Source organism: Rutilus rutilus (genome assembly GCF_951802725.1).
Source record: "Rutilus rutilus genome assembly, chromosome: 4".
NCBI classification, from domain to species: Eukaryota; Metazoa; Chordata; class Actinopteri; order Cypriniformes; family Leuciscidae; genus Rutilus; species Rutilus rutilus.
Window position 1 is genome coordinate 13,775,840 of NC_140212.1, and position 23,803 is coordinate 13,799,642.

The 23,803-nt window shown below is 38.0% G+C and overlaps 1 protein-coding gene across 12 annotated transcripts in view; it reads right to left on the bottom strand.

The window, feature by feature from the left end:
• anks1b (ankyrin repeat and sterile alpha motif domain containing 1B) overlaps positions 1-23,803 on the bottom strand; it is a 173,372-nt gene that overhangs the window by 14,796 nt on the left and 134,773 nt on the right. For 6 of the 12 annotated variants that reach the window (XM_084407345.1, XM_084407339.1, XM_084407343.1 and 3 more), the window contains 3 exons: positions 23,370-23,522; positions 1,043-1,150; positions 329-514 (listed from right to left, as the gene is read on the bottom strand). In XM_084407345.1, the coding sequence (XP_084263471.1) occupies positions 329-514; positions 1,043-1,150; positions 23,370-23,522 (447 nt within the window). Of the gene's footprint in view, positions 1-328; positions 515-1,042; positions 1,151-13,397; positions 13,863-23,369; positions 23,523-23,803 lie in introns of those variants that run through there. The other 6 variants (XM_084407344.1, XM_084407348.1, XM_084407349.1 and 3 more) reach the window with 4 other exon arrangements.

Below are 23,803 nucleotides of genomic sequence, written 5' to 3' on the forward strand. Positions count from 1 at the left end.
CTCTGTGATGATATATGGAGCCACAGGGCAGGAAAAACTGCTAAAGGCTAAGAGGAAGAGGACGTAAGGGCAACCTTTTGTCATTACGTTCGGTGCAGTAACTCATTCTATTCACAATCACGGCAAAACACACAGGCACACACATCACTGATAAGCTCACAAAGAGAGATCTTCTCCACAACACATTCACAATCGCAAACACACTTTTACACACCATGGCACTGATTTATTGAGATTCTATCAGGACACAAAGGTGCACAAAGCACAACTGATCACACCAACACACGCAGAGGGGAGTAGTGCACTTGACGCAAGTGCACTAACTCACCATACTGACTTGTGCCATCTGTCTCTCTAGTTTGGAGCGCGGGACGTCCTCGAAGTAGTTGTCGTTGCGTCTGCGCCGGGCGTCTGCCTGCATGATGAGATGCTGGACGTCCAGAGAGCTGGCGTTGGGGTAGCCCTGATTCAGAGACGGGGACAGCTGAGGGGGAGTGTGGTTCCCGGTGGGCTCCTGCGGGAGAGAGACAGAGAAATGTGGTTAGCAGGGTGGTTAGTGGAGAAACTGCCATGAGATGAATGGGAATGCTAATAGAGAGCTCATTCGAGGTCTGATTGCGTGCCTGTTTTTGGTCGATGTTTGTGTTTGAATTCATTTTTTAGTCATATGACCCACTGTTTCTACGTCAGACAGCACTGAAAAAGAGGCTGAGGAGGCCTAGCTGCGTTTAAGAGCAGCTGTCTGATCCAGCCTGGAAGATCAAGTTAAATCCCTGGAGTGGATCAGGGCATAAGAATGCCATCGCTCTCAGGATAAGAGCAAATCACACAGCAAGTGACATTTTCTGTTTTCTGAAAAACATTTCTCTCTCTAGAAACATTTTGAGGAACAGGATAAAAAAAAAAAAATGCATACACACACAAACATAAAATACAACATATATTATGGGTGACATTTAGGATGAACATTCAATTTATCATTCTATCGTTGACTGAAAACATAACAGCCATAGTGTGAGGGGAGTTTCTGATTCATACTCGCCCTTAGAGAGATGGCCCGTGGTGGTTTCTGTGGAGGGTCTTCGTGCAGGCGATCTCCAAGTGATGCGAGTATTCTTTTCCTGTGGCCGATCAAATTAATCTTAAGAACCTGAAAAAGAGAGAGCGAGAGAGAGAAAAAAGTGAGTGCTGTGCATTTAGTCCTCTGTGCTTTGACAAATTCACTACAGCCGTGTCACTATTGCAGCAGCAATAGTCAGGTTTCAAGCCAACATGAAATCAAAATTGACTTGCTTGTTAATAAAACTTTCTGGTTTATTTCATAAAATAAAGTAAAATGTAATTTTCTCAATAATAATAATACATGAGTTAAATAAAATAAGTAAATAATGATTAAACAAACAATGTTTTCATAAACTTTAATAAAAATTTAACTTGCTCCAGTATATTTCCTTTACTACTGATGTCACCTAGTCCTAGACCACACAGTATATTGTATAACGTTAACTCATGTTCGGTGTGCAATAAATTGTGAACAGTAACTCTTGCTGACTTGCTGACTACCCATGTGCAAAATCCTCTAAAAAAGCCCTATGCCATATATCAATAAAGTAATTACATTTTGTTCAGTACAAACAGTGCCTTCTTTCCATAATTTCTTCAGTGAATTGAGTGTAAAATTACATAGACAGCATGTGCAAATAAATTAGGCGGCCTCTTTATGTTCACTTCCTGTCCACAAGAGCTTTTGTATTATTGTCTGGGGTGCATCAGGGGTGTAATAGTAATAATAAAAGATGGTCACTTAAGAACCCTGGTAAATCTGATGAAACCTAAAGAACAGACACACACACACACACACACACACACACACACACACACACACACACACACACACACACACACACACACACACACAAAACTCTTTCTTTTGCAAACTGTCCTATTTCTTTCACTCTCACCACAAACACACACACACGACAACCTCGAAGAACAGGGAATTACTCCACCCAATTAATGAGCATACATAAAGACTGAGCCATTATTGTAAACCAGGTTGCACAAAAGCATCCAATGCATGTGAAGAACCCGCTTTAGTCACAACACAGAACACACAAGATGTCTTCTCATTGGCTGCCTTATTCCTGTCCCTATAGCAACAATCTTCTCTAGCTTCATTTATAATGATCGCCACTATTTTTCCCTAGAAAATTGAATCAATGGGAGGATATTTCCTTTCGGCACAATCATGGTTTTCAATTACGACATAGTGTCCGGTGTCAGGTGACCTGCATGATGCTGATGAAGGAGCAGGGCTCCCACACGTCTTCACTAATAAAAATAAAGGTAAAAACATACTTATTTGCAAATTAATCAATTGAATGAGTTCTCTAAATTCAGACACCTTTTGAGCAAGTTTTACTTTCCACATGAGCAATATTTCTAAATAAATATTTTAGAGCAGATCAGCTTGAAAAATATACATTCAATACAGAAATTTCCATTATTTCTTTTTTTATTTACATAACACAATATTAAAATTTCCTAAAATTGACAGGTTTTTCACAATCGTGTCATTATGGACTGAGGAAGCGTACGTAATATCTACAGTATTTATACTGGGGTCTGAATATGTAACAGACAATTTAACCGAATTTTACTGATTGTTTGGAGACACTGTTATAAAAAGTAGTCCAGAATACTGAAATTCCTGACTTATTCCTGTTTAAAGGTGTGTGAATAAGGTGATAAGGTATGTTTATGAGCTATTTTATTCATACATTTAATTCAAAATGAATTAAAACACAATTAATGAAAACTATAAATCCGTAAAAAGATTGGAACCCCTAAAAGGTTCTATATAAGCACATGACAGAACCATTTAAGGTCCCAAACAGAAGCTTTTCTTCTAAGAGTGTACATGTTTAGTTCTCAACTGTGTACTCGATTCCCCCCCAGTACCAAATCCACATCTGGCCAATCAAATATAGTACCAAAAACAGACAGTAGCCAGTCCAAGAAAGAAAAAACTAATGTTTGCAGGCTACATCATTGTTCATACTGGACAAAATACATCCATCTTCATGTGCAGAACTACTTACAGGAGCCACGCATTTTAACGTTCTGTGTTAATGAACCCGTGTTTCTCTTCAAAGCATCTCATGTCTAAAATCGATTTGTGTGAGGAAGTTTTTGGACTGTGTGCACCAGAGGCTCATTAACCCGGTTTAAACCCTCTGGAGAATGCACAAACAAGCCAATCTGAAGCAGCCGGCAACCGGTCTCCCTCAGGCCCATGCTGGCCAGATTACAGGTGGTTAGGGCAACAGAGACTGGAACTCGACAGAAAACCCTTCAGGACTACAGCAGGATGTGTGCTCGCTGAAATTAGACATAGGAGTTTAAACCACACAAAATGTGATTTCAATGTGCCTGGAGCATTCACATGAGAAATAAAGCGCAAAAGAACACTGCTATGCATGTCTGATATAGTCAGACTTGTGTTTTTGACTATTGACATAAAGTCTGGTCCACTTATTGGTAGTGCTGGGCAATATAGAGACATAAAAGTACATATATAATACATACCTTTTATTACTTACAGAATTCAAAACCACTAAATACACACATATGTTCTCATAGGTATTTAATCTGAAATACCGTAAAACACAATATAATCGGTCCCATTTAGGGTATGTTTTTATAGTATTCGCTGATATAATTGTGCATGTTCATTTCATCTATTTTTATATTTTTACCTTTGCCGTCATCTAACACTGATAAAGTTATTCTAAAAAAAAAAAAAAAAAGTAATTATACTTTAAATGTATTCTTTAGCAAATCTCAAAATGAATATGCATTTTTCATGCTATATATAATAATGTTATTCCTAAAATTACTGCTAGTATTTAATTTTTGTATTTATAGGCTATATGTATTTATTAATATATGTATTTATTTAAACAAAATGGTATATCATTTTAATATTGACCATAGCGTGCAAATAATTCTTTATTTTTAAATGATTTATAATCAAAGTTTGATTATAGCATTTTGACTAGACAAGTTCCTTGCAGGCAATAATTAGCAGCACTTGTAAACTTTTGCAGTAAAGCCAGCCAATCAGAACAAAGCTTGCTATCTAAAGAATGCTCATGCCATTCTTGTAGCCAGTGTGCATCAGAGGCACAGACTACAGATACGCAGAACTTAATATAAGCTATTTATATTCCCGCACGCATGCCATTGCAGGAAACGGACAAACAAAAGGAGAGAAAACAGGAGGAAATGAACAAAGAGAGTATGCAGAGTGTGTAAGGTTCAGTGCTGCCTTACTGCAAGACAGTAAAAAAGCAGAGGAGATTGAATTTCATTTAAATGCAAATGTGTAGTAGAGTAGGCTGCAGCGAAGATGCAATGTGGCATTGAGGAATACTGTACAGACCGGACGACAGCGCAAACGGCTCTATCACACGAGAGGCGCTCGGATGATATGCATAAGCCTCACATTACACATGCAGCAGGGGTGATAAAGAGAAGCAGCCATGTGTTTTAATCACTGCGACTGCTTGTGAACATCACCGCACCGCCGGGTACAGTATGCTGACTGCAGTCCTGTATCTTAAAGCTACTGAGAGCTGCATCCTAATTTACATACTAACTGTACTATATAAGATCAGGATTCATAGTGCACTGAAAATAGCATGCTAAAGGTGCCTGGATGGCTTTTTCTGTAGATTTTCATGTATACGTGAATTAGTGGGTTAATTTTGACCAAAGGCCCTTGTGCTACGGAAAAAGACTTTGTGACGGTTTTCTTTCGACTTTTTCAGTAGTAGTTGTTTTTAAGTGTATGAACCTCAAAGTAATAATGAGGCGCCTTAAATAAGCATGAGCAAAATAAATTTGTTTAAACCGTTCTCTTATACAAATTGGTGCATTCGATTCAATTTAATTCACACATATTTGTTAACTTCACATTTCATGATTGAATTCAAAGGTAATCCTTTAGCTAGATGTTAACCCTATACAAATGGTACATGACTAAGAGGTCTGTTAAAATAGTTTTTAGTAACTGATATAAAGCTAAAAAGAACATTAAATAAATGTAAATAAAAGAAAACAAATAAGTAAACTTTATAAGTACTTTATATATGTTGTAGCCTGGTTAAAACCAGACCATTCTCAGTAGTAACTGAGTTATGGTCTGGCAAAGCTTCAATAATAACTCATTTCCAAAGGGGAGTCACCAACGGACGTCGCTCAAATGCCTCTGGGCGCAATTGGATGGACCTAAAACCAATCAGAGCGATCGTCATTGTGTAAACTGTAAAGCCATATGCTGCGTCCCAATTCGCCTAAGTTACACTACGCCATAAAAGTATGTAAAAGTAGGCAAGCTTTAGGAGAGAAATGTACTGTAGTAGCACGTTCATCTGCCAGTGGGTCTTTCATGGAGACTGTCCTCATGTGTTTGCAATTTGAATATAATATAATGCATTTAAAAGTTGATGCGCTTCACCAACGGACGTCGCTCAAATGCCTCTGGGCGGAATTGGATAGACCTAAAACCAATCAGAGCGATCGTCATCGTGTAAAGCCCGCCTAAACGTTTCTGATTGGTGCCGCGATTTTGACGGATTAGAAATGGGCTTGAATGAGCTCTTTGCCAGACTACTTGCAGAGCAAATCTAAATTTGCCGGAAGTTGTCTGGGTTTTCCCAGGCTATATATGTTGCTCTCAGTCTATAATTTACCTATGAATAAATTACTCTAAATAAAAACTGTCGCTGCATCCGAAATCGAACACTTCCCTACTATATAGTATGTGAAAAGCAGTACACCAACAGAGTAGTATGACTGAATACATATTTGAAAAACAGTAGGCGAAAAATACCTGGATGACCTACTGCTGTACTTCAGCAAAGATGCGCATTAGATGGACACTTTACATTCCCATAAGATCACAGGAGAGGATTTATGAATGGCAGTGAAGCAACGCAGCTGACGGTGGTAGGTCACATGACAGCTAAAACATGGCGGATGTAGTACGTCGGAAATTTCATTCATACTATCCATATTCATACTATATAGAACATACTTTTTTAAACGGTCGCAAAGTAAATACAAATTGAAATAGCAGAAGGCTATGCGATTTCAGACACACCATGAGACACTAAAGCAGAAAGAATAGAACCTGTTAGTGTGTAAACTCTGACTGAGAAACACGCAGTTGCTTTTCAGGACAATATAGTGCATCTGCCGTTCTCCAACAGCACACTGCTGACCTTTCAAAACCAAAATTTTAATTTGCGACAAATGAATGCAGCCAAATGAGTGTTTATCTGCCAGCCAGTTAGGCCTATTTGACACCTAATCAGGCAGATCCTCATTGTGCATTCATTGGACAAAGAAAATCAGGGAGTGTGTGAAAGATTTGGCCGCTCTGTGAAAAGAGAGAAGCACGCACCAGAGAGGCCATTGACATTTGTACACAATAACTGGAGTACTGCTAAAACATTCATCCGTTTCATGCGTAATGGAGTCTTGTGCGGTCTCTTCCTTTCTGTGGGTGTAATTGCTGCAGTGTTGGATGTAAAATGACAGTTAATCCCATTAGATTAGAGAAAGTGAGCAGGAAGCAGGTCTGAAGAGGGATTAACCTCTGCGGTCCAGCAGCAGGAGAGTAATCTCCACACCAGACCCACACAAACTTCAGTCTGAAATATGACATGGACATCCTTTAAGTGGCTGATACACACACACACACACACACACACACACACACACAAACATAAACACAAACACACACTTTTATACCAGTTAAATATGCAGAGACAACCATACAGTATACATCATTCGGCAGCTGATTTTCCACAAACATTTCTCATTTCCCCAACTACTAAATACATTTTTACTCATAAACTTATCATTAACAAGTAATTGAAGTAATTTAATGCCGGTTAATGTGAATGTAAATGCAGAAATAGTAAATAATTACTTTTTGTAACCACTACAATTTGAATAATCAAGACGGTCTCAAAAATTAACTCAAAAAGCTTCTTCAAAAAAGTGGTTGTCAGCAGTTTGGTTTGTTTCCATTTTCGTAAGTAATGTCCACTTATAATCCAATCGATTCTTGATTGATCCAATCTTACAATCGTCTTGTTGAACATCCAAAATCACTCGGAAATACGTCATATGGGTATGAGCTGCAAATACCGTTTGAAGACTGCAAAGCGAAAGGTTAAAACTCCATACGTAAAATGTCTCTATAAAGATCAAGCTCTTTTTTAAAGGTCAGGTCGGGCCAAAGCAATACTCCACAGCCACATAACTCTCTATGATCTCATTCTGGAGGCACCAGCAGACATAAGTAATAGAGCTCAGAATGAGTTGTGGTATGGATGAGCAGTTCCTACTAATTGAGGGAGCTGAGGCGCAGAGGCCTGTCTGATGGGGAGGATGTGAATACAGTACTGTTTGTGCTTACAGCTGCATTCGTGCATTGGATTTTAATGAACTGGGAAAGACAAAGTCCTACTTATTCGCCTGCTCACTCAGTTTTCCACCTCTATCCCACAATCCAACGCTCCACATCCCAACATTCATCTTGCCAGTAACCAAGATCACCATCTGAATAGTCCCTATTTTTAGTTTTAGTTTTAATATCTTTAGCATAACTGCTTTAAGAAACAACTTCTCTGAGAAGGTTTTAGCATGCTGACATGCTACAGTGTATTCACAACCAATAACAACCACAACCAGTATATTTTTCCTATTCTTTCTTTTAATTTGATTATTCTTAGCATCACTGCTTTAAAGAGGAAGAATTAAAAGACAATTTCTCTGAGAGGGATTTAGCATGCTAACTGCTAACATGAGCATTTCTAAGACTATGCGAACTGCACATGATCCCCCATGAAAAAAAATGTAGTACAAGTTTTTGAAATTTGTATGTTTAATTATGCAAATTAGGCATTATCTCATTAAATATGTGCGATTTTGCATTCATTTTCGGTGAAAGGTGCAAAATTCTTTTTTCATTTTGTTTACACACAAAAAAACCCAGAGGGATTTCAAGATATATGCTTTCATTACCTAGGAAATCTAAATATACTGTCTATAGCCTTAAAAAAAATCGACTCGCCATTTTTTTTTTTTTTTTACATAAATCAGGCCAGCATTGCCATTTATTAACAAATCCCTCTGAAAATATCTTCACAATACTGCTAAGTGTATAACTGGGTAAGTTTGGTGTACATAGGTGCTACATAGGCTGAGATGCTTATACTGGAGAATGACAAAAAACTCATTTTGAGAAAACGCATTTAAAGATTTAAATAGCTCTAAATGAGATTTCATCATTAGCTTTAAATCCCCCTTTGGACATTCACGATTGGCTACTGATAGAAAGGAAATGCCCATATTTGGGTTAAATAGCGTAGTACGGGAGACTCAGAGCTTAACAACGATACCGGTCATGACAGACTTTAGTAAACAGACGGAACTCGGCATGTCGCGTTATGCTAACTTCCTGGTAAATTCGGGAGAAACTTACTGCCGCAAGTAAACAAAATGTAATAAAATAAACATCTTAATGTATATTTTCAACGTTTTCTTTATAGCAGCTTGAAAGAACACATATTGAAGGAGTAAACTAGCCCAAAATCTCAAAACTGACCACTGCATGAAAATCAATGTTTTTGCCTGCCGTGTCTCCACTTGTTGACTAATCGTTCAAACAACCCACCGACTAGTCAATTATCAAAATAAGTTGGTTTTCACATTGCTACCACCACCATTTCTTCCATTGTTTTTCTCTCTCTGATGGGCAACATGCGAAGCACATTGATTGGCTAATGAGCTGTAAAGCTCACATGATTGGTTGAATGACCTTTAAGCCCACGAGAACCAGCCGTGAGCACTTTGGTTTCTTCTGCTTGACGTCACCCTTCCATCTCAATCTCTCTCAGTACCTCAATTTTTTTTTTTTATGCCATAAAATCTTTCCCTTGAAATGCAAAATACCATGTGGCGTGTCTGCCTTGCTACAGCGGACTGAATGTAGAGAGCCAATCACAGCAGACATAACAGGTTTTTATTGCCAGCATTACTAGCCAACACAACCCACACAGTGAACGTAATGAGGTCTTGTGTACGTGTGTGTACATTGTGTCCACAAATCTTCCTGATCTCCTGCGTTCTGGGGCTACTTTAGCGGTCTACACGGATTTGCTTGGAACAGCACTAATTTGTTCGTTTTTCATCACTAGTATTGGCGGTTTTCAGGCCACTGAAGGACGTCGGTCCGGTGGATGTCACTGATGCTGCTTGGTGTCCAGTCACAACTAGCCTCCTCAGGAGCCAAATCCAGTACCAACCATTGCAGGTATGATTCAAACAAGCCCGAGGCCACCATCGTCACGGCAACTCGCCGTTATCCGTCTCAGATCCATTTATAACCAGCGCCTCCCAACCAGGGGACAACTGGAAAGGAACCAGAGCCTGCCAGTTACCTAGCAACTATGGAGCGAGTGCTGGTGCTATGCGTAAAAATCCAGCAGGCCTCTAAGGCAACGTAAAGGATATACAGCAGTGCGCCAGACCAATGCTGTGAGGTTTGACTGTGAGTGAGGACATGATGAGCCAATGAGGGGACGTGTCACATTTCTGCCTTTACCAATGATAATAAGGAAATGCTGCGGTGTGAATCCTGCTCTATGCAGGGATCAGAAGGAATCAAGAGGAAAAAGTCAGCTTCCAACACAAAGACGAGGAGAAAAAAAAGACGTCATGACAGTTTCTCTCGTTTCTCTCTCACTACACACGCATTCTCACTCTTTCTCTCACACACTCCTACTCATTCTTGCACACGAACCCACAGACATGCCAGACCAAGAATAAAACTGTGGAACATGCAGAAAAATCGAGCAGTACAGAACATCAGTGAGAACATTGTGATTTTACTCAATAGTAAAGACGTGCAAAATTGCATGTTGCCAAAAATGACTAGTTGGTGGGTGGCTTGAACAACTAGTCGACTAATCGGCCTTTAGGAAACAAATAGGCTGACCCGGTCAGATACATTTCTTACATGTTTTAGTGCTGATTCTTTAAAGGGAATGAATTTAAAAATACTTTTCTGGAAGACTTCTACCTTAACACCTTTTTTTTCAGTTATATACACACTACCATTCAGAAAGCTCAAAAGAATGGCATTAAAAAAAATAATAATAATCTTTAGTAACAATATAATTGTCTTTATAGTCTCTTCTGATCAATTTAATGCATCCTTGCTGAATAAAATGTAAAAAAAACCACTTTTGAACGCTACTGTAAATACATTTAATATTTTTTTTGGACAACCATCTGACCCATCTGTACTAAATAGGCCACTAGACCATTTTCACATAAATGAATAAGAAATGTAATGCCCTAATCCAATATAAATCAAATCAGTAAAGCAATCACGCAACACATAGTACATCAAATCCATTTCAAATTAATCTCATAAAGTGATCATCTGAAACAGGCTTGCTTGTGGTGTTAAGAATGTAGTTTTAGTCTGCGCTAGCCGCTGTCGACAGCGACATAAGGACCAACAGCAGGCAGATCAACAGCATTAGACCGACAGCCCTGTCACATCCTGCACAGCACCAGGCCGATGATTGGATCCAAGCTTCAAAACACCACAGGATAAACCAGCAGAGGGCCTGGAAGTGTCCTAGCATGACGCCTGCACCCTACACGGAACCATACAACTTGCTTTTATATAAGCGGGAACTCTTAACTGCACAAATACTTATTCTTGAGGGACTTGACTACTGTATCCTGTTAATGTGGTGTAAAATCACTAGCTAAGAAGGCAGGAGGAGATTTACACTCAACTGACTGATGTCAGGTCTGATATGACTGGTCTGATATGATCTGTGCAGACGCTGCAGTCAAGTACTGCATGTGTAAAACATTCCTTCAAAGCCAATATGAAGCGGCATTCGATACCCATTTCATTTCCACAACACGGGACGTTTCTGAGCGAGACGGGATTTCAAGTTGACATCCGCTGCAGAGAAACTTCAACCAAAACCTCCAGGACAGATTGGACTGTCCAGAGAAGAAGATGATTCTGGGAAGTAGTTTGGTGTTTGGTCTATTTATTTTAAGAAGGACTGTGTGTTCTTCCTTCTAAACTGCAGATTTGATCCTTCAAATTCAACAAAAGTCTGTGGAATGCTTTAAGACTAATGCTTTAAACACTTAAAACTTGCTCTGTGGCTGGACAAGACTGAAGCCATGCTGAATAATTGATCAAAAGATAAATGCTATATAGGCTGCTGTGAGTACACAAAAATATAAGCTCTGTACTTCACACTGGAATTGAAACTACTAATCAGTATGTGCGAAAAGTAATAAAATTGACTTTTTTCCTCCTTTATTTTGGCTTTGACATCACAGCACAGGGATGTTCTTGAGGGGCCAATCAGCTCAAATCGTGATGTCTTAATGTTATTTTATATGCATCTCAGGTGATTGGCTCAAAAATTAGCAAAGATGGCAGACTTCAAATCACATACGCCAGTCAAGCAACTGGTATTACAGATCTGATTGTGAGTAACTTGGTTCATATTCAATCAGTTGTAGCTAGTGTAAAATGACCCAGTTAAAGAAAGTCTAGAGTTTACCTGAATCCATAATGTGCATTTTCAGTCCACACTGCAGTGCTGTACCTTCAGACTTGTTAATGCTAATCGGTATAAGGTGTGTGAAACTAGAGCATCCGCGAACAACTTCCTCCATTCCTCTGACGGAAAAACCATCTGGAACTGTAGTGAACTACATAAAAGCCCCACCCAGGTAAAAAAAAAAAAAAAAAAAAAACCTACCCCAAAAAATTCCAAAAATCTGGCCTCCAGCAAAGTTAAGGAGAGAGAAGCTCTGTGGGAACATTTTGGCGAACCCTCAGAGACTTCCAAGCTTATTGGCAGCTTTATTTCTGTTATGAGAAAGCTTACACCTCAAGCCCCATCCACATGTGGATAGCGTAGCTGTGAGATTACGTTTAATACACCAGGGCTGATCCACAGCACAGCAGGTCCCACTTTCATTATGCAACACCGCCTCACTGCTGTTCTGCTCTGATCCTTCGTGACTCTTTCACTGCTGACTGCAGAACTGAACTAATGCAACCTAAAGGAGACGTCTGCCTGCTCTTTCATCTCATGGTCATCCTCGCCGCCGTACCATCTACAGATTACGTGGGCCATGAGGTTAACGCTTCCGCTTTAGAAAGTCCAGGAGGCAAGTGAATACACGCACACAACAATGAAGGAATGTACATGGGCAGCTGAGGCATTCTGTGTGATTCATGGCAAAATTATATGAATGTATATAAAGTGTGTATTTTAAGTCCCATAAGGTAACCATTTCTGTTTTTCATAAAAAAAATTAAGCACTCACAAATATTATGTATATAGAACTATATAAATTCACAAAATAAAATATTTCAAATAAAGAACAAATATAAAATAAAAACATAGTTTTTTAGGAAATAAATAAACAAAATTAAATATATTTACAAAATCATTAAAAATTGGAATGAATATATATATATGAATGTTCTCATAAAATGAATGTTCATTGGGATTTAATAGTCTTATTGAATTATTAGTCTTTCATAAAGATTAACTTTAAGTGAATGTTAAATGACAGCAAAAGTCATCTTAATGTAAAAATAGGGGAAATGATTAGCATTTACTATTAAATATCCAGTATCAGTTGAATTTTGTATCAGTATCAGGTCTAATATTGCAAATCTTTATTTTTTAATAAAAAAAATTCTTGACTATTTTAGAAGTTTCTTTGGTGTGACAATTACATTTTTGATCATACAAAGATTTCATGTAGCTCAGTTAATATGAGCTCATAAAGCTGCATGCATGATAATTATGAAGCAATTCTCCTGGGAAATTGACATGTCCTGCGGTATGACATGCAATACTCTGTCCAAAACTATTTTAAATGTCAACTATCCACATACACAGACTCAAACTAAGGCATTCACCACTGCATGTGAACACAGGCACATTATATACTGTAAACTTAACAGCGTACAATCGAGTGTGATGCGTAAAATCACCAAAGTAATAAAGAAACTACAGTATGGTGCAAAGTAGCTGGTGATGACAGATTACTCAATGACATAAGAAAGAAACAGCGGATGTTTAGCAATTAAAAGCAGGTGAAAATGCAGGAAACAGTGGCTGGTGCTGCAGCGAGTAGAGAACAAAAGCTTTAACAGTGCATTAATCTAAAAAAAAACAAAAACAACTAGAGGGCAGCGCAATCCCTTATAATCCACCTTCTGCTTCACTCTTCCTCTAGTGCCAGTGACTTACCCAGAGTTTCGCCGCTCATTCGTGCAGTCAAGTCCTCCGTTCCCAAACATCCAAGTGTCCTGACCTGCGTTGACAAGCTGCCTCAACTCTCTGGCTCTCTTATAAAGCCCTGTGATTCATCACCTCAAAGCTCATATAAACATGCATATTTGTGTGGCAACAGATCTTTTCACAGTCTTTCTTCTCCAGTCTCCTCACGCTATCAAACCACAGAGGTTTGTACTCCAGCAACAACGATCTCTGTCTGAACACGTCACCCCTTTCTCCTCCTCCTTCTGCCTTCTCTTGCTCCTCATTCACGCTCTCCGCCTGTTACTATGGATACCCTGCTCCCATCCAGCGAGAAGCTGTGTGTTCGCGTGCCGTAGCGTGAGTGTAGCGCAGGTGACCGTTTCCTCGGCTTGTGAAGCAGTGTGAGACGGGAGACCGAACGTCCTTAACTCACTCTCTCCGCCTCACTCTCCCATATCTGTTTCCCCTCCCTCCCTCTCCCTCTCTCTCTCTCTCTCCCTCTCCGAAGCTTCATTGTTTAACGCGAGTTCCAGTGCTCGGCAACTGCACACTGCAGTAAGATTGCGATGCATTCATCCTGGTGTCATTTGTTCTAATCATCTCAAATCTGGTTGACAAAATTTCAGAGTTGGCTTGTTGGGAAACATAACTGTCATGTTTACACTGATACACAAACACCAACAGGATTAACACACTGATCCAATGAAACCCAACAAGCGTAGAAGTTGTGGTTTGTTGGGGCAGCCTGAAATGGCCTAAATCCAAATGGCTTGTGGTTTGTCCTTAAAGCTAGTACACAAACAACGACATGGCAATTATTGCTCTCAACATTTGAAATGCGTGAGGGAAATAAGTAGACTGGGTAAACCCAGCCCGATCTGCCGGCGATTTGATTTCGCCCTGCAGCTCAGGCTGGAAACCTGTACTTTCTTCTATCCTGCTTCCGTTACAAATTTGCGGGGACCAATCACAAACTGGCTTATCCACCTGGTGCGCTATTGGCGGGTTTAATCCAATCCAATTCCTTTTAACCTCTCGACGATGCTCAATGGCTTCTTTAGTTTAGCAAACAAATCACTCGAGTGGGTGTAAATACCACTCACTTTCATGTTTTTTTTTTGTTGCACAACCTGCAAAAATCGCTCGATGCCATTGACCGCTGATCAATGCTCCAAACCAACACGTTTGTTGACACGCTTCCTGCCTGGAGTTTTCGCTGCAAAGTACGTCACCTGGATCGTTGGTCTGATTGGTTGAAGGACTATCCAATTGCGTACAGAGTCATTTGAACTACGCCTATTGATCACGCCTCTTGTGCAGTAGAAAATACAGAGCAGACTCCCCAGACTAATGTTCAATCTTAAAAGATTGAGCTTGGTCTGGTGATAGCCAGACTAGGATATAAGTACATACAGGTTATACTGTATAAAGACACCTGGCGGAAATAGATTTCAGCAGCGCTCTTTACTTGCCTCACAAGCACAAAAAAACATTTGTCAAACTGCATCAAAATGCGTAAAGCATTAGAAATGAGCATGCACTAATAAGCTTCCATTATTGGTTGCTAATTTGTGCAGTTTTCACTGTATAATATATCATCTGTAGTACCATATTAGTTATCAGTCGAGATGAGAGGTTTTTTTTTACATTTTATTGTTAATTATGTTAAATTATTGCTTTTATGTAAATGAAAACTCTTAACTGCACAAATTATCAACCGGTAATGGAAACTTAATAGTGCATGCTCATGATTTATTGCTCAGATCCGCTTTTTTTGTATAGCTGTTCACATTGTTGTTATAAATGTGGCCAATATCAGATTCCAGTGCGAACAGATCATGGTCCCTGGACTGACCTGTGTGCGCGAAAAGAACGATAAAAAGACCTCACGCAGCACGCTGTCATATGGAAGTAAACAAGGAAGCCATTAAAGTAAGCGATTGTAGTGCGATCTGCTGTGGAATCCAGCGAATTGTTGCGCAGGCAATATAAAAATACAGAGACGAGGATGGAAAAAAAGAGAGAAAAGTTTTTAAACATTTATGATACGAGCCCTTGTGTTTTGCTTGTATATAGAGCTGTCACTGTAATACTTGTGAGCTCTGACACATCACTGTCCTTCACTGACTACCTTTCTTAACTGTCTCGATAACTTCGGGTAACTGAAGAATTGTACGAATATTGCTCTAGAGTGACGTACTGTAAAAGTCGCATGAATTCCGATATGACTGTTCAGACTGAGGTCGCATTGCAAAACATCTGACTTGCATTTAGGACCACATATGGAAGTGGCACAAATCAGAATTGAAAAGATCAGATTCCATGTGATTTTGTGCTGTTCACACTGTCATGAGAAAAACAGATCTTGTGAGCAAAAAAAAAAAAAAAAAAAAAAAACGGATTTAGGCCACATTTCCCTGCCGTCTGAACATAGCCTTAGATTATCTTTGCATCATCTAACGCTCACTAAAAGTGACACTGGTGAATGTAATCTTAAGCAAATTTTAAACGGATATCCATTTTTCATACTGAAAATTCATAATTTTATTTAGATGAAACGCTACAGAATTTTATTACTGAACATTTATTGGTTGAAAATAACTTGAAAATAATTATATAATAAATAAGCCTTAAGTGTGCTGAATTTTTAGTCCAGCGAGCGAATGTGTGAAAATAATTTAAATCTTTTATGTTTTGTTTTACCACAGGCTGTGAGCGTGTACGCACGAATTAGACGCGTGAGTGGCAAATATATACACTGCTGTTCAAAAGATTGAGGTCAGTAAGATTTTTTTAAAGAAATTAATATTTCCATACGCATTAAATTGATCAAAAGTGACAGTAAAGACATTTATTATGTATTATTTCAAATAAAAGCTGTTGTTTAGAACTTTTGATTCATCAAAGAATCAGGGTTGTCATAAGCAGCACAACTGTTTTCAGCATTGATAATAATCAGAAATGCAGCTTTGGTTGTGCATAAGAGACATCCTTCAAAAACATAAAAAAAACATACCAACTTTTAAACGCTAGTGTAAGGCATAATGTAAAGTCATGATTTGTTTCACTAATCTTTTGCCAAATCAGCTTAGGTTCACAAATGTTGTTCATATTAACATACTATTTTGAGTTTCTTTTGAATAAACTAATCTTTTTCTTTGTATCAACTCAAATTTTTTGTTTAAATGAACTAAACATTTTAAGGCAACCAGGTAAGGCTGCTTACTTTAAGTTAAACCAACAAATCATTTTTACAGTGCATCAAAATGCTTTTGTGTCTGTTATGATGCAAAATAGATATGACAAGAAATATTGTATATTTTGACAGTAGAATGACGCCAGAGACATAAAACCAGGCCAGCTAATTAGAAATAATCGGGACAAAAACGATAATATTATTTGACTGCGGAAAGACCAATCAGAATCCAGTATTCCACTGAGCCGTGTAATAAATACATTTTACTGTTTGAAACCCAAGCCTCCTCCATGAACGTCATGCTTAATCTATTTTTATGAATGCGCTTAGTGACCGTCCTTAAGAAACAGCCCTCTCACGGGCTGCTGGGGCCACTGGATCATCTTGATACCCATCAGCAGGATCTGTCCTACAGGAATAATCTCAGCTCACCCTCACCCTGAGAACAACACTCGCATGGTCATGTGCCAAATGTGTGTCAGTGTGCGTCAATTCAACACATGAACCTACAGGCCTACCCACCCACACTTGTACATATCGTATACTTAGTACAGCACACACACACTTACATATACAGAACAGTCCTCAATGTGTCTTTTGGTATTAAAGCAAATGTTTTGTCATCGTTAAGGTGAGAGGCAGTGTACTACGGGAGCCAAAAGGAAAGAACAGATAGACAGAAAAAAGGGGGAGACTGTGTGTGTGTGTGTGTGTGTGTGTGTTTGATGGGCCTGCTGTGTTAACGAAGGCAGTAGCCATCTGCTAGTGTAAGAAAAGACAATTTGCAATCTGTGCATTTGGAGAAGTGACAGGAAGTAATGAAAACAGGAATGCAACACAAAGGACATGGAAACTCATTATAACACATACACAGTCTGCGAAGCGTAAGTGTTGGACCACGCACACTTAAAGGATACATGCCCTTACACACTTACTCACATACAAACACGTCAGTTTTGAATCATCCGTGCTGTCTCTATGGTAACTACCGCCAGCAGTCATGGCAACCGCGTAACAGTTGTTAAAAAAAAAACGAGCTAAACTATTATTACGAGCTAAATGACTTCTGACCGCCTACCAACACGACCCAAGCACGGCTAACATTAACCAGAAACATTAACCACAAAGCCAGCGGCTGCCGGGAAACACAACTTGGCACAACATGTGACATGAAAGAACAAGTGCTATTTAAATACATTATATAGAATGGTAATAATCGGAACTGTTCTAAAAAAAAACACACACCGTACAAGTCGTAAAGTGTCATATAAAGCATTTTATACAATTCTGTCTTGTACGCAAAAAACATTTGTGTAAACTGATGGAGGCTGACCTTATTCACCTTCCACAGAAAACAACCACAGCTCAAACCAGACATTTTTGGGATCAAACAATAATAATAAAAATGCAATACGAGTGCGCTTTAAAAAGCCACAGACTTGCGGCCGCTCGGCCATACGGGTTGAAATACACCATTTGCCTCAAACACAATTCCAGGCTGGTTTGGATGCATTTTGTTTGGGGATTAAGACCGACCATGATGTTCAAACTGCAACTAAGAGATGATAAAAGTCTATAATTATTATAAAGAATGACTATATACAGTATATTTAGTCATTTTCATGACAAACGTTCCCTTTACAGTGATGGTCACAGCATCGAAATAAAAAAAGTATAATGTTTGTACAGTATGTGTGCAAGAGAACAATCATAGAGCTTCTTGGGAATGCAGACATGTTGAGCCCTGTTATGAATATTATCAGATGACTGCCTGTGGTAACCCTGAGGCCGGACACACACATACGCGCAAGTCTATCGCTCTCTAATAGGGTGAACACACACATACAGGCTCTTACACGCATGGAATGATGCTGCTGAGACACCAGAAACACACAAACACGAAAGACATCAGCAGTCTTTAATGAGGCTGTTTGCTTTACGTCAATGTCTCTGCTTGTTCACACTGAATTACTCTGCTTCTCCTTTGGGAGGCAAAAACCTGTCCTGTGTGTCAAAACTGTTCAAAATCAGAACACGATCGTAATTTTATCCATTTCTTAATATTCACAACGAAACTGCATTTAAAATTATAATTTCTGCAAGCTAAATGCATACATATAGGTCTTGCAATGTTCATGTGAAATAAATGTGTGATTAGAAAAGAAAGTGACATTAAACACTTCACACATACATTTAAAATGATGTAATGTTGTCTCAAATCACTCACAAACCACTAAACATAGATGCTTCTATTGTTTTTATGTATTTACACAATATTTAGTCCATTAGATTTACATTAGATTACATGTAGGCTACATTACATTCATATATATTAAATGTAAATGCATTTTGTATGTAATATATTTATATATAATATTAACAATACTTTGGCAATGCAAACCTTTATCATACCAATACATATTTTGATTATGAATTGTAGGCTACTTCATAGTTCACTGGCCAAAAAAAGAGTATTAGAGCCATCTAGTGAACAGAAGGTGTATTACAACTTGAGAAACAGTTGCAAACATTCTTGTCATTCATGAAATTTGATAAAAAATAGGGAGTGAAGTGGGATTTTGGAACAAAAGCAATGATGCTTATTGATATACATATATATATACAGTACCAGTCAAAAGTTTGGAAACATTACTATTTCTAATGTTTTTGAAAGAAGTCTCTTATGCTCATCAAGCCTGCAGTTAAAAACAAACAAAAAAAACCCCAGTAATATTATGAAATATTATTACAATTTAAAATAATGGTTCTCTTTTTTAATATACTTTAAAATGTAATTTATTTTTGTGATGCAAAGCTGAATTTTCAGCATCATTACTCCAGTCTTTGGTGTCTTATGATCCTTCAGAAATCATTCTAATATGCTGATTTATGATCAATGTTGGAAACAGTTGTGCTGCTTAATATTTTTTTTATAACCTGAGATACTTTTTTCAGGATTATTTGATAAATAAAAAGTTAAAAAGAACTGTATTTATTTAGAATAGAAATCTTTTGTGACAATATACACTACCGTTCAAAAGTTTGGGAACAATAACTATTTTTTTTTTTTTTAAGAAATTAGTACTTTAATTCAACAAGAATGCGTTAAATTGATAAAAGGTGATGGTAACGATTTATATTGTTAGAAATGTTTTTATTTTGAATAAATGCTGTTTTTATGAATGAATGCTGTTAACGTTTTACTCATCAATGAATCCTGAAAAAAGTATTCCAAAAAAATATATTAAACAGCACAACTGTTTCCATCATTGATAATAACTGAGTATCAAATCATCATATTAGAATGATTTCTGAAGGATCATAAGACACCAAAGACTGGAGTACTTGCTGATGAAAATTCAGCTTTGCATCACAAAAATAAATTACATTTTAAAATATATTAAAAAAGAGAACCATTATTTTAAATTGTAATAATATTTCATAATATTACTGGGGTTTTTTTGTTTAGTTTTTTTTTTAACTGCAGGCTTGATGAGCATAAGAGACTTCTTTCAAAAACATTAAAAATAGTAATGTTTCCAAACTTTTGACTGGTACTGTATATGATCGTTATTTCTTCCCACTGTTTCTGTTTTTTTTTTTTTTTTTGCCGCAGTTACATTGGGATTTAGTTTGCTTTTCAAAATTGTTTTTCTTTTACCATATTCGTCAAGAAGAATGCATTTCTCCTCCTCTGTCCAATTAGGCTTTCTTTTTTTGTTTTCTTTATCCATTACGATATCCTAGCCTACTTTATTTGATGAAACTGCGTAATTGCTAGTGTTAGTGTTTTGCGTATCTATGGCAACAACAGACTTTTATATGCAACACCCTTAAGTTATTCTCTTATGTAAGGGGAAATCGGCCCTTAAGTATCATACGTAAGGGAAAAATTTAAGGTGCTTTATGCAACCGGGCACTGATCTAAGGCAATCCAAGAGCAAGATCAAGCTGTATCTGATTCAGGTGACATATTGGATCATCAATTAGATTTGCCTTGGTTTAAATGTTATTCTCACTGAATCTCCGGAATACGACAATATACGACATCAATATGGGTATGATCCAGTGTGTGTATGTGTGTATACTTATAGTATAGTTTCACAATTTGATATCGAATGAACTTTGACCTTATACACCACAGCGTGCTTGTGTAATTGTTTATGAGCAGCAATAACACACACATCTTGTCACTGTCTTATCCAGTAGCCTCAGCATCTGTTGCCCTGAGCGTTTATGAGCTGATTTAATCTGGACCGCTCTCTCCCATTGCCCTCTTTCTCTCTTCTCCCCTGCCTCACTTCATACTATTGCTCCTCAATCTCTGAGCCAAACTGCTATACTTCTGTGCTATCGGTCATCGTGTTTTAGTGTAAGGTTGACATTCTCTAAGAAACACAAAAACAAGGCAACATTCTGTCCTGTTTCCCTCAATACTTTCTCTCTCTTCGTCTTCTTGGCTTCAGACTGTACTACCCTGCATAAAGTGTCTTCTCTTTCACTCTGAGACTCTCTCAGTCTCATTTACAGCAGAGAGTTCAGGACCCATGAGACAGAGGCGCTCTGTGATCCGTCTAAATTCGAGGCTCATTAGAGGAAGTTCAGAATGTCCCGTTCCGTACACACACACACACACACACACACACACACACACACACACACACACACACACACGCACACTCACACTCACATTAATGCACACTAATTCTGAAGAAATGCCTTGCACTGCTTACTTTCATTCATAGATTTGACACCAATATGACGTGACTAATCACATGCGGAACAGTGTTATTTTAGTATTATTTATATATTATTATTACTATTATTCATATTTTGAATTAGCTTTTTTTTAATCTAATATTTATATTTTGTTTTATCTTTATAACTTTTAGTAGTTGTAATTTTAATTCTGAGAAGAAGAAAAAATACTGAAGCTACAGCAGGGGAAAGATTATAAGTGAATTTTTATTTGAGTTTATCATTACACAAACCTATCATATGGCTTCAGAACACTTGGAATATAGTGTACAATTCATATGGATTAGGCTACTTATATGAACATTTTATGTTTTTTTGTCCATTTTGGAACTTGACAGCTGCAGTCATGGAAGAGAGGAGAGTAAACATTCTCATAAACTTCTCCTTTGTGTTCCACAGAAGAAAGAAATATGATTTGAACAAACATGGGGGTGAGAATATTATTATTGATAGAATTTTTGGATGAACTTTCTTTCAAGACATTTATTCACCATACAACCATTATAACATGTGTAAAGCTTCCTATACGCACAGTGGTATTGTTAAGCAAACATTCCGCCTACATCAGTTTTAATAAAGATTTGTGTATTAATTAAACACTGAGCCTGAGGGAATGACAATACAAAACACACACAAACATGCACACATGCACACACACACTCTAGTAGTGTGTTTTACCACAGACGCATGGTCACCACACACATTTGCGAACACAAACAATCACACAACTTCCAACAATAATCTTTATTTGAATTTATTCATCCAAAAGCATAAAAAAACAGATTTTCCTTACTCTGACTCCCTCTTGTGGCCATACCATGTGTTTATTACCACTGCAGCATTCTACTTTCCACAGTGAGTGAGTGAGTGGGTGTGTGTGTGTGTGTGTGTGTGTGTGTGTGTGTGTGTGTGTGTGTTTTTTCAAGTGCTGAAGAAATCACATCCCACATTATTATATAATCTGCTCTCTCTTTTTCTCTCTTTCTCTCTCTCTCTCTCGGTTGAAAAGTGAGTGAAATTAGCATACGTGAGGCTGTAATTAGAGTAATTTAACACCAAATCTGTTAAAGCAACGACACATGATCTCACTGTCATCAAACATGCCATTTTAGTTTTTACCCAACACAGAAGAAGAAAAAAAAAAAATTCACAATTTCCATTTTACACATGTGGGCTGCAGGAATAACGACTGAAGAAATGATAGAATTGTAGGTAAAAGATACCTTCATTTGATCTGGTAAAGACTTAAGAGCTCAAACTGTTGCATTAATATGAGTGTGCGGATATTTACTATGTTCTCCTGCAGAAATATTTCCCAAACGTGTGGAAAATACACTTTTTTCAAAAACAGATCCAGTTATACTGAAATTTCTACTGTTCAGTGTCATACAGGAGATGCTGCCATTATAGCTGTGGTTTCGCTGCAGTCGAAAGCAAGACAGATCGGACAGGATTGTTTATCAAACCAATACAATTACAGGCAACATTCAGAGCCAACCGAAACTCTATTACGACAAATCGGCCAATAGGACGTCAGAATGATTCAGTATGATGTCTTGCAACCTCTGGTTGTCATTTCATAGGTCCTTCAGCAAATCTTGTTTCAAGAGACAGCTTCATTCCAACTACACTCGCACAACTATAACAAAATATACAGCTAAACACTCAAGTGTGTGTGTGTGTGTGTACATACAGGGTTCTCACATCTTTTAATCAATGAATTTCCATTACTTTTCCATCATAGCGATTTTAAAGAGATCTCAAAGAGAACTCAATAAGAGTGATTTATAGCTAATGAAATAATTATATTATATTACGTTTAAGATTTATTTACAATTTCCATGCCTTTTCCAGGCTTGGACATCTCTCTTTTTTTAAATTCCCTATATTTCCAGGTCTTCCTTGACTGTGAGGACCCTGTACATATTGTTTAAGAGCCAAAGGCAAATAAATGCATGTGCTCAGAACATAGCAACAGACAGGAAAGTGAGATAAGCAGGACTTACGTTGATGAGCTCGATCTCCCAGATCTTCTTGACCAGCTCCATGGAGGTGTAGCCGTTGATGAGGAAAGATTTGGTGTAGTCTCCCAGCTCCAGAGACTCCAGCCATTCGGCCACTGAAGTAGGATTATTTCCATCGTAACCAATGGGCCGCACCTTAAACACGGAAACAACCCGTTACAAACATATCGGCAACCAAACCAGAGGCTGGACACAGTTTGGGGTACGAATAGAGAGGTCCAATAACAGGAAATGTTGTTATTCCATGCTGGAAACACCTGCTTAGAGAACTAGTGTGAATTTCAATTCTGCTCCACATTGGTTTGGTGCTGGTCTAGCAGATAAATAAGAGAGAAACAAGCTAACAAAACAAACAATTTTTTTTCATGCAATCATTCCCGTATTTATTGATAAAATAACATATACTGAATACACCG